This window comes from Odocoileus virginianus, chromosome 27, assembly GCF_023699985.2.
Source record: "Odocoileus virginianus isolate 20LAN1187 ecotype Illinois chromosome 27, Ovbor_1.2, whole genome shotgun sequence".
Taxonomy (NCBI): domain Eukaryota; kingdom Metazoa; phylum Chordata; class Mammalia; order Artiodactyla; family Cervidae; genus Odocoileus; species Odocoileus virginianus.
The window spans coordinates 43,044,584-43,059,940 of NC_069700.1; the positions used below are offsets into that span (position 1 = coordinate 43,044,584).

At 50.4% G+C, this 15,357-nt stretch overlaps 2 protein-coding genes and 1 long non-coding RNA gene across 4 annotated transcripts; 1 reads left to right on the forward strand and 2 right to left on the reverse strand.

Annotated features, from left to right (window-relative positions):
• Window positions 1-584: 584 nt before the first annotated feature.
• Window positions 585-3,267, reverse strand: TNF (tumor necrosis factor). 2 transcript variants are annotated; one of them, XM_020907669.2, is made up of 4 exons: window positions 2,995-3,267; window positions 2,367-2,412; window positions 2,123-2,170; window positions 585-1,814 (listed from the first exon to the last, which is right to left on the reverse strand). In XM_020907669.2, exons 1-4 carry the CDS (start codon window positions 3,178-3,180, stop codon window positions 1,393-1,395), a joined length of 702 nt encoding a protein of 233 aa, XP_020763328.1. In that variant the 5' UTR covers window positions 3,181-3,267; the 3' UTR covers window positions 585-1,392. The 2 variants fall into 2 exon arrangements, with proteins under 2 accessions (XP_020763328.1, XP_020763327.1); XM_020907668.2 differs by having other exon boundaries at window positions 2,367-2,415.
• A 1,335-nt stretch (window positions 3,268-4,602) lies between these two features.
• Window positions 4,603-7,935, reverse strand: LTA (lymphotoxin alpha). Its single transcript, XM_020907671.2, has 4 exons — window positions 6,533-7,935; window positions 6,037-6,144; window positions 5,857-5,950; window positions 4,603-5,641 (listed from the first exon to the last, which is right to left on the reverse strand). Exons 2-4 carry the CDS (start codon window positions 6,133-6,135, stop codon window positions 5,229-5,231), a joined length of 606 nt encoding a protein of 201 aa, XP_020763330.2. The 5' UTR covers window positions 6,136-6,144; window positions 6,533-7,935; the 3' UTR covers window positions 4,603-5,228.
• Window positions 6,132-8,254, forward strand: LOC139031480 (uncharacterized). The gene is made up of 2 exons (XR_011483984.1): window positions 6,132-6,279; window positions 8,068-8,254. It is a non-coding gene; the product is annotated as an uncharacterized lncRNA (long non-coding RNA).
• Window positions 8,255-15,357: the final 7,103 nt, after the last annotated feature.

Below are 15,357 nucleotides of genomic sequence, written 5' to 3' on the forward strand. Positions count from 1 at the left end.
CCAGAATGCACAGAGCCCTCCGTGAGGTGCTCTGGTGTAGTTTAGGTCTTTTGTTCATGTTTCTCATGTGGCCCCATGTGTGGTGGGGGTCCCTACTTCTCTTTGATAGATGAGGTTCAGTGACTGATACTGAACCTTTGGTAGACCGAGGTCCAGTTCAGTTGCACAGTTAGGACTGGATTGGAAGGGGGAGGGCCGGGGGCAGGCGATTCAAGAGCTCAGTTGCCCAATTAACTGTCTGAAAGTCCCCTGGCTGTGATTCAGGTGCCTGAGAATCTGGCCACTCCCTGGCTCTTTCTCTCAGGCCACAACAGCCGGAAATCTCACCTGAACAGGATTTGCCCCACCTGGATAGGAATTCCCAGAGTTGGAAATTCCCATGCCCTCAGGGAGAGGTAATTAAGTTCCTTTCTTGGGATAGGTGCATATTCAGCTGGGCTTTGTCTTAGGTAGGATCTCTTGAGCCCCAGAAGTTCAAGGAGTGAGGTCCAGGGATCTTAAGCCCTATGGAGAAGAACTTTGGTTAGCAGCCTCTCACCCCCAAGAAGAGGCCCATGCAGAATTAATTTCCAGATAGAAGCATGTTTCTTTTCTCAGAACACTTTATTTCTCGCCACTGACCAGTAGGGCGGTTACAGGCATAACTCCCCTGGGGAGCGGAGGTTCGGTGATATAGCGACGAATCAGTCACCAAATCAGCATCATTTAGACAACTCGATCAGATAAATATTTTTTAAAAAACATAAGCAAAAGGAGGCACAAAGGCCAGGAGGCATGGTGGGAGCAACCTGCAGTTCAGCTCCGTTTTCACAGAAAACACATCTGAGCCAAGGCAGCCCTTAGTTTGTGTCTCCCAGGACACCTTGACCTCCCGAATAAATACATTCATTAGTAAATAAATAAATAATAAATAAATAATAAATAATCAATAATCACAAGTGCAAACATAAACAGAGGGAGTTGGCCCAGTGGGGTTGGGGCTGGGCTTCCCACCTCAGGGGAGTCTGGGAACATTGGCAGGAAGGGAAAGTTGAAGTCCACTCATGTCAAGTTCTAGGTGAGATCTTCTCAAGGAATGTTGCGAAGGGTCCCAGTAAGAGCCCTGGCCCCCACATTTTGGGTGTCCCAGGTTGCATCCGGGAACCCAAACTTGTGGACCCCAGGGAGTTCTGGAAGTTCCAGTTCCAGTCTTTGAGGGTGGTTGGTGCCCCGTTGTCCAGGTCTCACTTCCCTACATCCCTAATTTCTAAGTGCAGCTGTTGTTTAAAGTTGTAAGCTTGGAGCCCAGCCCTGAGCCCCCAATTCCCTTTCTAAACCAGAAGGGGATGAGAAGGGTCTGAAGGATTAAATAATAAGGTAACTGAGGTGGGAGAGGATGGATGTCCTGCGCCCTCACAGAGCGATGATCCCAAAGTAGACCTGTCCAGACTCGGCATAGTCCAGGTAGTCCGGCAGGTTGATCTCAGCACTGAGGCGATCTCCCTTCTCCAGCTGGAAGACCCCTCCCTGGTAGATGGGTTCGTACCAGGGCTTGGCTTCAGCCCACTCTGGGGTCTCCCTGTGGCAAGGGCTCTTGATGGCAGAGAGGATGTTGACCTTGGTCTGGTAGGAGACTGCAATGCGGCTGATGGTGTGGGTGAGGAACAAGGGGGTGGAAGGGCAGGATTGGCCCCTGAAGAGGACCTGGGAGTAGATTAGGTAAAGCCCATCAGTAGGCACCACCAGCTGGTTGTCTTCCAACTTCACACCGTTGGCCATGAGGGCATTGGCACATGAATCCAACCACAGGAGCTGCCCCTGAGCATTGATGTTGGCTGGAGGGAGGGAGAAGAACGGGGAGGGGTGAGTCAGTGTGACCCTGTCAGTTCTACTCTCCACATCCTGGCCCTCAAGTTCTGCCCACCCCCCACATCCGGTTCCTGTCCCCTCTGTGTTCCCACATCCCATCTGGCCGTGAGGTTCTGAGTATCCCCCTCAAGTTCTAAGTATCCTCCACCCCCCTTGAGCTCATGAATCCTTCTCACACCCTCTGTCTGCCCTCAGTCTGGATTCAGCCCCCAAATCCTACCCCTCCCTGTCTGTCTGCTTCTTCGTGCCCCAGAGACATCCTCAGAACTCTTACCTACAACGTGGGCTACCGGCTTGTTAATTGAGGCTTGAGAAGATGACCCTGAGGAGGAAAGAGGAAAGGAAAAGGTGAGACCCTTAAGCTTCCCAGAAAATATCCCATACTTTGACCTCCATTCCTTCTCCCCCCGATCCCAAACCCTAAATTTCCCCTACTGCTTCCGTCCCAGGTCTAAACCCCCCCCCCCCCCCCACCCACCCAAGTCCAGCATTAGAAGAGAGGTTGTGGAGACACTTACTGAGGGTCTGAACCAGAGGGCTGTTGATGGAGAGGCCAGTTGGGGACTGCTGGAGAGAAAAAGGAGGATGAGAGTTAGAACAAGTCACCCCTGAAGGAGAAACTGCTGGCTGCTTCTCTAGCTGGTACTCTATGCCCTGATGGGTCTTGTCTTCTCTCTCCATTCATCCATTTTTTTCATTCATTCATCCATTTAACAGCTCTTTCATTGAGTTACTTCCACGTGCCAGACACGCTTAGCTTCATCTTTCCTTATCTCTCTTTCATATTGTCTGTATCTTTTTCTGTCTCACCATCTTCATCCAGATCACTTGTTTTGAGTCTCGATCTTTCTACTCACACCCCTTATCTGTCTACACATCTCTCTTTATGTCTGTATCCCTGCTTACTCATTTGTCCAACAAATATTTAGAGGGCATCCCCCCTGTGCCAGGTGTCTTATTTCTCCGTCCGTCTCTCTTTTCCTCCCATCTCTCTCCATGTCTCCTCCTGCCTCCCCATCTTTCTCCACTATTTTCCTCCCCACCCTTCCCCATAAGCACACCTCTTTCCCCACCCTATCTCTCGCCCTCTTTCTCTCTCATTTCTCTCTGGGTGGGAGAATAAACCAAGGCCGGCCAGAGACTCACCTCTTCCCTCTGGGGGCCGATTACCCCGAAGTGCAGCAGGCAGAAGAGCGTGGTGGCTCCTGCAAGCAGGAGGAAGGAGAAGAGGCTGAGGCACAAGCAACTTCTGGAGCCCTGGGGGCCCCCTGCTTTCTTGGAGAGCGCCTCCTCCGCCAGCTCCACGTCCCGGATCATGCTTTTGGTGCTCATGGTCTTTTTCAGAAGGGTTCAAGTCCAGACGGGAGACAGGAGAGCCTTGTGGCAGGGTGTGTGAGAGAGAGCGAGTTGCCTGGCTGTCTGTCGGGGGTGTGTGGTCTGGGAGGTTATCTCCAGGGGGCTCTGCAGCGGCTTGTCTCTCTCTTGGCTGGTCCCCTGGTGTCCCCGCTCTGGGAGCTTCTGTTGGCTGGGTGTGCAAACAGCTGCATTTATACGCTCTGGGGTGAGAAGAGGGCGGGGAAAGGCTCTCATTCAACCAGCGGAAAACTTCCTTGGTGGAGAAACCCATGAGCTCATCTGGAGGAAGCGGTAGCGGGCCCTACACCTTCTGTCTCGGTTTCTTCTCCATCACGGGGGCGGGGGTTTGGAAAGTTGGGGACACCCAGGCATCAAGGATACTTCCTACACTCCCCTGCTCGGATTCTGAGTGGGCTTCGATAGGCCAGTTACTGCTGTGAATATGGGACTCTGGGGGCTGGACCCATTTCCCCTCTGCACCCCAGCTCCCACTGTTTTCATTCCTTTGGGGTTGGAGTGAGTTCTGTGGTCTGTTCCTTCTGATTTCCAGATGGGACTCAGGTAGGGGTAGAATTAGAAATGGGAGTGGCTTTACAAAGCTTAGTCCTTCATGGAGAGAAAACTCAGGGGAAACTGTGCTGGGTCCTGAGATGTGTGTTTGGGACCCTGGGGGGCGAGAGGAGCTGGAGAAAGGAAAGCTTGAGGCTCTGCAAGAACTGGGGGCGGATGGCAGGACCAAGCCTGGGACAGCCCCAGGGGCTGAAAGTAATACTGGGAATTCATGAACTCCAGCACGGCAGGGCTTCTCCTTTCACTCTGACCAGGGACTCACCGAAACTCTGGGGCTGGTTTCAGTCTTGGTTTCCAAGGGAATGTGACTCCCCAACTTTTGCATGAAGCCCCCACCCTTCAGAGTCCCTGTGTGTGGCCATGTATCCCCAAAGAATCCCTGCTCCCTCCAGTTTTCTGGAGATAGCACTGCCCTTAAGAGCCCCCATGTGTGTGACCAGGTCTCCTGAAATGCCTCTTGTGTTCTCTAGCCCCCAGCCTTGGAGGTTGTCCCATTTCTCGGGGCCTTGGCATGGCCATGTCTTCCAGGGGGCCCCATGATCCTCCCCCATCATCCTGAACACTCTTTAGCGTTGTCAGTGCTCCTTAGGAACCTCCTGTAACCCTCATTCCTCAAGAGGCCCCTGACTCCTGCCCCTCCAGACCTTGGACCTGCCTCTGGCTTCTCACCTTATCCTCTGGTTCCCCTGCAGCGGGCTGGCTGCACCACCCCGTGAGCCCACCGTGTGTCCCCAGAGGCCCTCAGGCCTCTCTGATTCCTGTCCTCCCTCCATTCCTCAGAGACATCTGGGGAATTCTCCCCTCCCCGACAGAAACAGGCAGACAGCATTTCAGAGAAAAGAGGTTTATTTGGCTTCATCGAGGGTCAGACATCTTGTGGGGTGTCCAGTTAAGCAGCGGCTGGCTCTTAAGAGCTTTTCACTTCCTTCCAGAACCCCTTGGTCCCTCAGAGCCACGCTTTCTCTCACTGGGTCATCCTTGTGCCCACGCCCTCTCACTTGTCATCTCTTGGGTGTATTAGCTCTTTCTTCTGATGTCTCGCTATTATTCCCTTCTCTCCATGCTCCATAAATAAATAATTTAATTGTTTTCCCTTCATAAATAAGCACCCCCCCGGCTTTAGTCATCCACCCGAGCTCCTTCATATGTCAGCTCCCCTCTCCATGTTCAAGACGAGGCCCCCTAGATGGGCAGGGCCAAGGAAGGGATCTGGGCGGGCGTTTCGAGGCAGGCTTGAAGTCCTCAGCTGAGCATCTGGGGTGGTCCAGGGAGGTCTGGTCCCCTGGTGGGCCTAGAATTTCTTCTTTGGAAGCTCCAGTGCTGAGAACCGGGGTGGGGAAGACTCAAGACTGTTGGAATGGTCAAAGGAGAGGTGAGATGACCCCTGAAGTGGTCAGAATGGAGGCAAAATGGGGAGAAGGCCTTGAAGCCTATTTGTTTCTTTCTGGATGTTTCTACAGAGCGAAGGCTCCAAAGAAGACACTACTGGGGCTGAGGAGCAGGTGGGAGATGCCATCTGTGTGAGTGGATAGCTGGTCTCCCCGGGTGAGCAGGAATACAGCCCCCTGGTACACCGAGCGCACCCACGGTCCCTGTGGCCCTGGGCACACGGACTTCTGAGCGCTGAGGAGAGGCACGTGGAAGGGGTACTGGGGGGAAAATAGCTGGACCTCATGGGCCAGGTAGAGAGGGGTGGGGGCGGCCGTGGGGAAGCAGCCTTTCCCAGAGAAGACCACTTGGGAGTAGACAAAGTAGAGGCCACTGGTGGGGACCAGGAGGGAGTTGTTGCTCAGAGAGAAGCCGTGGCGGAGGAAGGCGCGGTCCGTGTTTGCTCTCCAGCGCAGCGAGTCCTGGGTGCTGGGGTCTCCTGGGAAGAGCCAGAGTGGATGATGCTCAAGGACTTGGGGGTCAATGGTCTCAGTCCCCGAGGCAACAGGTGCTGGACTGAGTTCCCAGGGATGGCTGGGAGGACAGAGGGAGTGGGAGTGGGGTGAGCTGGAGTGGGGGGTTGGATATTGGGTCTCTGAAAGGGGCAGGAGGAGGGCTGGGGGCTACGTGTCAGGAGGGCGGGTGGATGTTTACCAACAAGGTGAGCAGCGGGTTTGAGGGTGCCACGGGTGAAGGGTTTCGGGGGTTGCTGTGCAGCTGAGGGTGTGAGGCCAACGCCACGGAGCCCCTAGGGGAGAAGGGAGTCAGACAGGCTTTAAGGCCCAGGGTTGGGCCGGGCCGCCCCCCACGGCCCCCCTGGTCCTGCTGCCTCACCTGGGCCTCGGGCGGCAGGGCCAGCAGCAGCCCCAGGAGGAGGAGGAGGGGTGGGGTGCTGCACACCCTCAGGAGGTATAGACGTCCAGGTGGTGTCATGGGGAGAACCTGCGGGGAGAGAGACAGTGAGCGGGGCGGGGCGCGATGAGGAAGACGGGCCTCCTGCCGGTGGAGACAGCCACCCTGAGAGACACGGCGCGACAGACAGAGAAGGGGACAAGGTGCAATCAGGGAAACCCCGAGGTGAGCAGGAGGAGAGAGAGAGACAGAGACGAGAGGGGAACAGAAAGGGCTCAGAATGTGAGACACAGACAGGGAGAAAGAGACTGACAGATGCAGCCAGAGAGAGGGGAACCAACCAAAACCAGGCCCGCCAAGGCCCTGGCCCTGGCTGGAGGGGCAGGAGGGGCTGGGGTGTAAGAGGAGGGACTGAACGCCCCCGGGGAAGGAGTCCACCGCCCCGGCAGCCCGAGGAGATGGGCTAGGAGAGTCTCACCTGCTGTGCGGGGGCCCCTTGGCCCGGACGCCTGGGTCCCTTTATAGAGGAAGCGGCAGTGGCAGCGTGGCAGGCGGCGGGCGGGTTCTAGGCCGGGGCTGGGGCCTGGGGAAGCCCCCAGGGCTTAGAAGATGCTGCTGTTTCAGTCGAAGGCAGGAAAGGCTGAGGCCTAGGACAGAACCGCAGGCTGGGGGCTCAGACGACTGAGTTCTGGGAAAGGGAGTGGGGTCAGGGGAACCGTGGGCTGGGAGGGCCAGGGAGCGGGGTCAGGCTTAGGAGTTCTAGAGAAGGGACAGTAAATTCAGAGGAGGAGAAGGGGAGCTGCTGGGGCGTGGGCTAGAGGCCCGGTTCCCTGAAGAGTGATTTTGTGTAACACCTCTGCACCCTTGACTGATTACAGCCTTCTCTGTGTGCAAGTTTCCTCCTCTCGTACCCCACATCTTTGTCCCAAAAGACTCTAGTCAACTTGTCCCGGTCTGTGTATTTTCCAGGTCATCTGGTGGGTTTCACATCAAGAAGTTCCATTATATACCTTCCCGCCTGGGACATCCTGGTTTATGCCTGTTGTCCTGGTGGAAACATTCATGGAGCTCCGTTCTGCTCTCAGAAGTGTCTTGGTTTGGAAAATCCCACTCAGGGATGAGGCTATGAACTCACGTATGATGAGGTCTCATCTTACTGATGGATGCCCTCTACCTCATCCCAACCTTAGGTGGGCTCAAAAGATCAGATTTATATAACCCCAAACAAACACATTCCAGCATCAAGGAGTGTGGCAACTGCTCAAGTTCTCTAGACTGCAGGCTTCAGAATTCCATACAGGTGGAGCTCAAAGGTGGTGCTCTAGGATGGGGTGGGGACAGCAAAATGATCTGTCTTGAAGCTGCATTTGTAAAGTCAATACATTGTTTTATTTTTATAATTTTCTTCCTTCCTTTCATTATGGCTGCGCTGTCTTTGTTGCTGTATAGATTTTTCTCCAGTTGCGGTGAACGGGAGCTATCCTCTGGTTGCAGTGCTTCTGCAGTGCAGGGCTTCTCACTGCGGTGGCTTCTCTGTTGTGAAGCACTGGCTCTAGAGCGCATGGGCTTCAGTAGTTGTTGGCTCTCAGGCTCTAGAGCACAAGCTCAGTAGTTGTAGTGCACGGGCTTAGTTGCTCCATGGCATGTGGGATCCTCCTGGACCAGGAATCAAACCTGTGTCTCCTGTGTTGGTAGGTGGATTCTCTGTCACTGAGCCACCAGGGAAGCCCCAGTACACTGTTGTGAAATCATTAATGATTTCCCATTTCTGTCAATCTGGAACTCAGGTACAGTGAGATGCACTTCTCCTTAGTAGACAGCCTGATGAAGTTTTCCATCTGTTTATAGCCATGCAGCCACCATCCAGTTCAACATATTTTTAGAACCTTCCCCAGAAGGTTCTCTCATGCTGTCTCTCAGTTCAAACCTCCTAAAGATAACCAACCACTTTTTGACCTCTACAACTACAGATTAGTTCTTCCTATTAAAAAAAAAAATTATCTATTTATTTAGCTGTGATGGGTCCTAGTTACAGCACGTGGAACCTTTAGTTGTGGCACATGGGATCCAGCTGCCTGACCAGGAATTGAAATCAGTCACCGCGAACTGGGATCTTGGAGTCCTAGCCACTGGACCACCAGGGAAATCCCAGTTCTTCCTATATTTGGACTTCATTTAAATAAATCACACAGACAACTCATCTGTGTTTGGCTTCTTTGTGTTATATTTGTGAGATTCATCTACACGGTTGTGTCAGTAGCAATTATTATTTCATTGCGATGTGATGCTGTGTTTATATACTCTAATTTATTTATCCATTTTTCTGTTGATGGGCATTCGGTTTGTTTCTAGTTTGGGGCTAGTATGAAAAATGATGATATGAATATTCTTGAACACGAATGAGGTTTCGCTTAGCTTGTAGGTTGTAGGTCAAAAAAACAGCAACGTTTCTAAAGATGATTTTAATCACATTTCATTAAGACTGAGAAAACAATTGGCCCCCTCAAATATTATTACTACTCTTATGACTTGTTATGCTTTCATGTGGAAGGTTTTGGAGGGGCTGGGGCTGAGGATGGTGGTGATGGAAACTCAAGCCCTTCCTCTGTTGCATTGGCAGAAAGTCCCTGAGGGGTCTTGGTGTCCTGTGGCAGTTAAGTCACATTTAGGGTATGTATGAGCTAGTTCTCCTGTTTTTTTTTTTCCTCCTACTTGAGGCCCTGCAACTTTGCCTTTCATGCCTTCTTAGTCTAATTTCTTCTTTTCATTGTTTTTTTTGGGGGGGGGGCATGCCTCATGGCTTGCAGGATCTTAATTCCATGTGTGACTAGGGATTTACTCTGGGCCACAGGAGTTAAAGTGCAGAGTCCTAACCATTGGACTGCCAGGGAATTCCCTCATTCCATCTCTTCAGCTTTTTCTCTATTCCACAAACATTTATCAAGCATCTGCACAAGGCATTTGAGGAAACATGTGGAAGACAGTCTCCTAACCTCTGGGAGCTCAAAGACCAGTGTGGGACACAGGTTAGTTATAATTACAGTAAAGTGTGGTTTTTCTGACAGCACGCTTATGGCAGCCCACAGTAAAGCCATAAAACTTGACCTGGGGGAGAGGTGATCCAGGCATGAAGTATCAAGGTAAAGAAGATGATGAAGGGCATTCTTGATAGAGGGAACAGAAGGTGCAAAGCCTGGAGGTAAAAGAGAGTATGAAGTGTGCTAACATGTGCAAGTGAATACAGATAGAAGGAAGAAAGATGAGGCTTGGGAGGCAAGCTAAGAACACATCCTGAGGGTTTAGAGCCAAGAAAAGATTTCATTCTAATTGGTTTGGATTTCATTCTGAGGGGAAGCCACCAAATTTTTTAAGTGAGAGAGGGACCCACCCAGATTGGTATATTTAAAACACGAGTCTGGAAGCTACAGGAAGAATGAATTGAGGTATGGGAGCTGGGGTCTGGAGGGGAAACCAGATGTGAGAAGACCAGTTGGGAAGGTTTTGCAACTCAACAAGGAGGTGACAAGAGCCTGCAGTATATAAATTGAGGCAGTAGCAGGAGAATGGAGAGGAGAGTTTCTAGGCAAAAATCTACAGGTCTTGGTGGCTTACCAGGTTTGATGGTGGAAGAAGGGTAGCCACAGGTGCCTCTTTTTAAGTATCTTGGCCTCTATTGGCATCATCTTATTTCTTTTAACCTTACTGTGTCCTTTGTCCCTGCTGGCCTCCCTCCTGATCTCTGTTCCTTGCCTTTGCCCTGTGCCCCTCCTCTCTGGAGTCCCTTTTCCTTCCTGCTGTCTTTTTCTGCCTCTCCAATGGTAGGAGCTGATGGACTTGGCGACCTTAGCTATATTATTAATAAAGTGTAAAATGATGTTGCAATTAATGGTGAAAAACAGAAGTGGAGAAGCTTCGGTCAGAGAGGAAAACAGGGACATGGAAGGGCGAAAAGGGGAAGGCAAGGAGGAGATATAGGGAAACATGAGAGGGAGGAAGGAAAGGGGAGAACTGGGTCTGTGCCACAGGCGTTTGCGATGCGCTGAGGGACGCTCCTTGAGATGGACCAATCTTGGTTTCAATCTTAGTTTCGGAGGTTGTGTGAAATTCAGTTTCTTTCTTGAGGAGGCCAGCAGTTGGTTTGGGGCTTTCCCTGAGTGGGAGGGGTGATGACTAGAGTCTTGTGCTCCAAACCCAAGGAAGTACAGTTTCTACAGTGGTCTCTGTGGAGAAAACCAGTGAAATCTCTGAGCCTTCCAAATGAGGTTGAAATGATACCAGCCTCAAACCTGAACTTAGCCTCAAAACCTAAACTGGGATTTAACATCAACTTTGATCCTAACCCATATTTAACCTCAACCCAAATCGCAACTCAAAATCAACCCTAACCTCAAATCTAAACACATCTCAATAATGAACCCCCTAAATAAACTTATGCACTAAACTAACCCAGCCCTGTTTCTAGAGCTCATCGTGGAATTAACTCATCTCCCTTCCTAATCCTATAGTTAAACGTGACTCGAAATGTAAGTTCAATCTGAGCCACAAACCTAAAGTTGAGCTTTATCCTGCTTTTCCCTGTTATTCATTCATGCTTCCGTTTAATGAGTTTTTTTGGGAACTTAAAGCATTGGACTTGACTTTGACCACCAGACAGTGATATTGCTGGTTTAGCCCAATCTCTTCACTCTTTCTGGAGCTGTTTCTCTGCTCTTCCCCAGTAGCATACTGAACACCTATCGATTGAGAACTTACTGCGTGCTGGGCACTGTTCCAGGCAGTAAGGATACAGTGGTAAACAGGTCAGACAACGTACCTGCCATCGGGGAGCTTCCCTTCTAGTGAGTCAAGGCAGAAAGGAAATACACTGAAGAAGAAAGCAGTTAAGTAGCGCTATGAGGAAATAAGATAGGGATGTGTCCTAAGAGCGGCAGGGATCTACTTTAGACACCATAGTAGAAAAGTCCTTTCTGAGTAAATGGCATTTTAAGCTGAGACCTAAATGACAAGAGTGGCTGAGTGAAGGTTTGGGTGAGAAGCAGTCCAGGCAAAGGAAACAGCTAATGCAAAGGCTGGAAGATGGAAATGAGCTGGGGGCGCTGAGGAACAGAAAGGAAGCCAGTGAGGCTGGAGCAGAGAGAGTGGGAGATGGATAAGCTCAGAGAACAGGGGCATGGCAGGGACCAGAGCACACAGGGCCCTGTAAGGACAGGTAAAGCATCTGAACTGTCGTCAACCAGGGGAAGCTTTGGAGGGTGTCAGGGTGTGTCCACGTATGTGGGTGAGTGGAGGGAGGAGAGAGGGAGGTGTGAGGTAAAAGTGATTGGATTCACGTTTTTAAAAGATCACTGTGGCTCCTGTGTTTAGACTGGACTGTGGGGAGTAAGACTGCAAGCAGGGACACCAAGACTGCCCAGGTAGTGCCTTAGGAGATCCACACACACCCCTAAGATTCCTTCGAGGTATTTATGTTTTCCTTCATGATAAATGCAATGTATCTCCTATTCTAAATGTCACAAGCAACAACCTCTTCCTTCCAGAAGCAAAACCTTCCAGGCTTTTCTCTAGAACTCTCACTGGGATTTAACCTCCTTGAATTCGACCCCCTATCCAACAAAGGATGCTTGTAACAACCCATTCCACAATATTTTATGGAACTCCTCATATATTCACATCCTCTATTTCACTTTTGAAAGCATCTTCCTCTGGGACATTGAAACCTGGCTTTTCCCCAATAGCTTTCATTCTGTGGTAAAGGCTGCTCTTTCTTCCACACCCATCACTAGGAGCAGGGGGCAGGAGAGGACACTGTTCTCCTCTCTCCCCTTGGCACCACTGATAACCTCCTCCTTTCTTGAAGTCCATGGCTTTGTATCTTACATGTTCTTCTGGTCTTCATAGCACAATCTCCTCCACCCCTATCTCTACCACACATCTAACAACTTGTGTATCTAGATCAGTCTTTCTTCACCTCGCCTTCACTACCTAATATTCTACCAATAAGATCTCGAAAAGCTTGATTTGGGTACACTCAGTGGTTTACCATTCTTGGGTCCTTCTCCTGGACTGCCAAGCATTGCAGGAGAGTCATATCCTCAGAAGAGGCCTATTACGAATCCTGGTCATCTAATCTCATGAAGCCCTTAGGGTCCCCTTATCTTTGCTTGTTGACGTCCTTGTTCTACTCCTGCAGGAGTACTAAATCTTCTCCCCCATGTTCTAAATCTCCACACTTCCCTGGCTCTTTACTCTCAGTGGCACTATTATCTTTTTATCGAACTTAAGGTCACCAAAGGAGTGCCTCTTCATTGCCTATTTTCCCTTCATGTTTCCTTTTTCTTCTCAATTCAGTGGACTCATTCTCCGAAGGTAGACTCTTTGTACTCTGATTTCACATCCCCATGTTTACCATACCCTTTCCCCTCTTCCTCATTTTCAGTATCTCTTTCCATGCGCCTTCCTTTTATATACTCTTCTCAAAAATAAAAAAGCCTTTCCTGGACTCTCTCTCCCCCTTAAATGTCCATTCCATCTCTCACCTTCCTTTTCTGTGTGATGTCTCAAGAAACTAGCCCTCTAACTAACCACTTTTTTGGGAACTGGTAAAATTTTCCTCACTGTAATATTTGTGGGTTGAAATAGAGATGATTCTCGGTTACCTTCAGTATTCACCAATCTGACTTTGTACTCAGCTCCTCCTTTTCCTCACCTCCCACTCATTCCTTAACCTATGTAAAGCGATTTCTACCCCTCCGATAAGTGGAAACTGTTTTCTCAAAATTTGTAATTGTCTAGTCCTGAACCCAAAGGATCTTTTGAACTCTCACCTATTAGACTTCTTTGAAGTATCAGATGTGGCTGCCTGGTCTCTGCTTGGCACACCTCTCTTGTCCTACTTTTCTGTCCCTTCTACCTCTCTTCCTTTATTGGTTTCTCTCCCTTTGATCATCCTCAAGGTTCTTCTCATCACCCTGTCTTGGAGGGATCCTGTCCACTCAGAAAAGGATGCCCAAATCTGTGTCTCCAGCAGCTCCAACCTTCCTTTTGAGCTCCAGACCTGCCTGCTGGAAAATTGCACCTGAGTGTCATGCTGTTACCTCATACCCTGCAGGACATTCTTGAGCACTATGTTACTCTAAGCAGGTGCACCGCCGTCACCAAGTGGCTGGTGCTTATTTGTACACGGGAGAACCCTGGAGAAATCCCTAGGATTTCTGTTAGCTTGTTCCACCTACTTTAGATCATTTGGTTCATTGTAGCCTAAATGTGAAACGTGTGCTCAGCCACGTCTGACTACCACCCCAAGGACTGTAGCTTGCCAGGATCATCTTCCATGGAACTTTCTCTGCAAGAATCTTGAAGCGGGTTACATCTCCTGCTCAAGGGGATCTGCTCGACCCAGGGATCAAACCTGTCTCTTGCATCTCCTGCACTGGCAGGTGGATTCTTTACCACTGTGCACACCTGGGAAGCCCACTTGTTTGTATATCATTAGACTGCAAGCCCTTTGAGAGCAGTGACTTTATTTCATTTATATTCACTGTCTAGCAGAGCACTCTGCTCCTATCAGGTACTTAATAAAAATTTGATTGTCTGAAATCAACTCATTTTCCCCTCAGCCACATACCTCCTTGGTTTCGGTTATTCTGGTCTTTCTTATGCCCTTGGCTCAAAACTTGGAGCCATCTAGGACTCCTCTTCCCCCACTCCCACCATCCAATCAGCTGGCACATCCCAATGACTTATCCCTCTCAAAGATATAAGATTTGTTCCTTCCTTTGATGCTACTTGGAGTTATTGGGACCTAAGTAGAGAGTACACAGGCTTTGGGGTAAAATGAGTTTAATGCTAATTCCACTACTTTGTAGCTGTGTGATTGTAAGTTACAGTACATTTATGAGCCTCAGTCTCATCTATAACGGAGATCTTCTGGACAGTTGCCGGCAGGATTCTGATGTTGGGAAAAGGGTGTGACATGGTTAACACATAGCATGTTTCCCCCCACGGCCCAAGGCACCTGTTTCCTTTACTCCTTGTCTGTACACCTGAAGCAGCCCCTTGCCCCGCTTCTCTACAGCCATCACAGTGCCACTGCCTGCCAGGTCCACACCCCTTACCATGACATTCTTTGTCCTTTCCTTAACACATGCTCCCTCACACCTGCACTCCACCTACCTCAGGATGCTCGCCTTTCCTGAAGATAGTTTTCTGACTCTCAGCCACTGCTCAAGCTGTTCCACTCCTCTCTGGGGCCCTTTCACTCACCCCCTCCCCCAGAAATCCCACCTGTTCATCAAATGCCCTCTCCTCCTTCAGAGCCTGCTGGGTGCTTACAGATGGAACACCCACCTCACCACCCCACCTTCTACATCCACTGTACCTTACTCTATCCAGTTCACTCAGCATGCCTTGAATCAGTTGATTAGGTCTGCCTCCCCTACTGGACGGCAAATTTGAAGCAGAGTTTGCATTTATCTTTGGGCTACTTGATGCTCAGCTGAACTGCACTGAAAACAGTCCCTCCCACACCCTTTTCCAGACTTAACCAGACCTGCCCCAACCCCAATCTCCCAAGGGACCCTCTTCAATCTCATCAGTCTCATTCCCAACCCTGTGTCTCTTAACTGAACCCCAATGCACCCTCCACTGAGAAACAATTCTTCATTCCAGCTCTAGAGCAAGGCTGAACCTGTCCATGTCCCCAGGGTTGCACGGAAGGCCCTGAGTCACCCCTTGGGGATCCCTGCTTCCCCTCCCCACCCCAACTGTGGAAGACAGGATGCCTGCCGCTTGGCCCCAGGGGGTCAGAGGAAGCCAGGGCCTCTAGGGCTCAGTATTTTTATCAGCTTAGGAAATAAGAGACACAGAAGCGGAAACCATGTGGTCAGAGAAAGTGAACAGCCCTCATCTCAGGGGAACCCCCAACCGGGCTGGGGGCCAGACACCAGGGAGAGACGTTGAAAAGAGGGAGGTCTGGGGGCCACAGAGTGGGACTTATTTTGCTTTGGTTTGATGTGACTCTCTCTGAGGGGCCAATGATGTGCTTAAAAACCAGACTAAGTCTCCTGGGTGAAGGAAAAAATTTGGACACCAGTGTTTTCTGTTGCTCACTTCTCAAGTCCCAGCTTAAAGATCCTCACCCCACCTCCGCCCCCGCCACTTCGAACTCGAGCTCTTTGCATGCTACTTCCGAAATCTCTGGCCTGAGAGGAACCGGACGCTTGGGTTGCTCACAGCTCAAGTCTCTTCTCTGAATCACGGCAGCTTCCTCTCACAGGATCTTTCTCATCAGCCCTCCCTCCTCCT

Excerpts from the sequence above, each read along its gene's own strand:
- TNF (XM_020907668.2), bottom strand. The coding sequence starts at position 3,180 with ATGAGCACCAAAAGCATGATCCGGGACGTGGAGCTGGCGGAGGAGGCG. Across the intron at positions 2,416-2,994 it reads TCGGCCCCCAGAGGGAAGAG|CAGTCCCCAACTGGCCTCTC; the intron begins GTGAGTCTCTGG and ends TTTTCTCTCCAG. Across the intron at positions 2,171-2,366 it reads CCCTCTGGTTCAGACCCTCA|GGTCATCTTCTCAAGCCTCA; the intron begins GTAAGTGTCTCC and ends TTTCCTCCTCAG.
- LTA (XM_020907671.2), bottom strand. The coding sequence starts at position 6,135 with ATGACACCACCTGGACGTCTATACCTCCTGAGGGTGTGCAGCACCCCA. Across the intron at positions 5,951-6,036 it reads CCCTGCCGCCCGAGGCCCAG|GGGCTCCGTGGCGTTGGCCT; the intron begins GTGAGGCAGCAG and ends CTTCTCCCCTAG. Across the intron at positions 5,642-5,856 it reads ACCCGCTGCTCACCTTGTTG|GAGACCCCAGCACCCAGGAC; the intron begins GTAAACATCCAC and ends GGCTCTTCCCAG.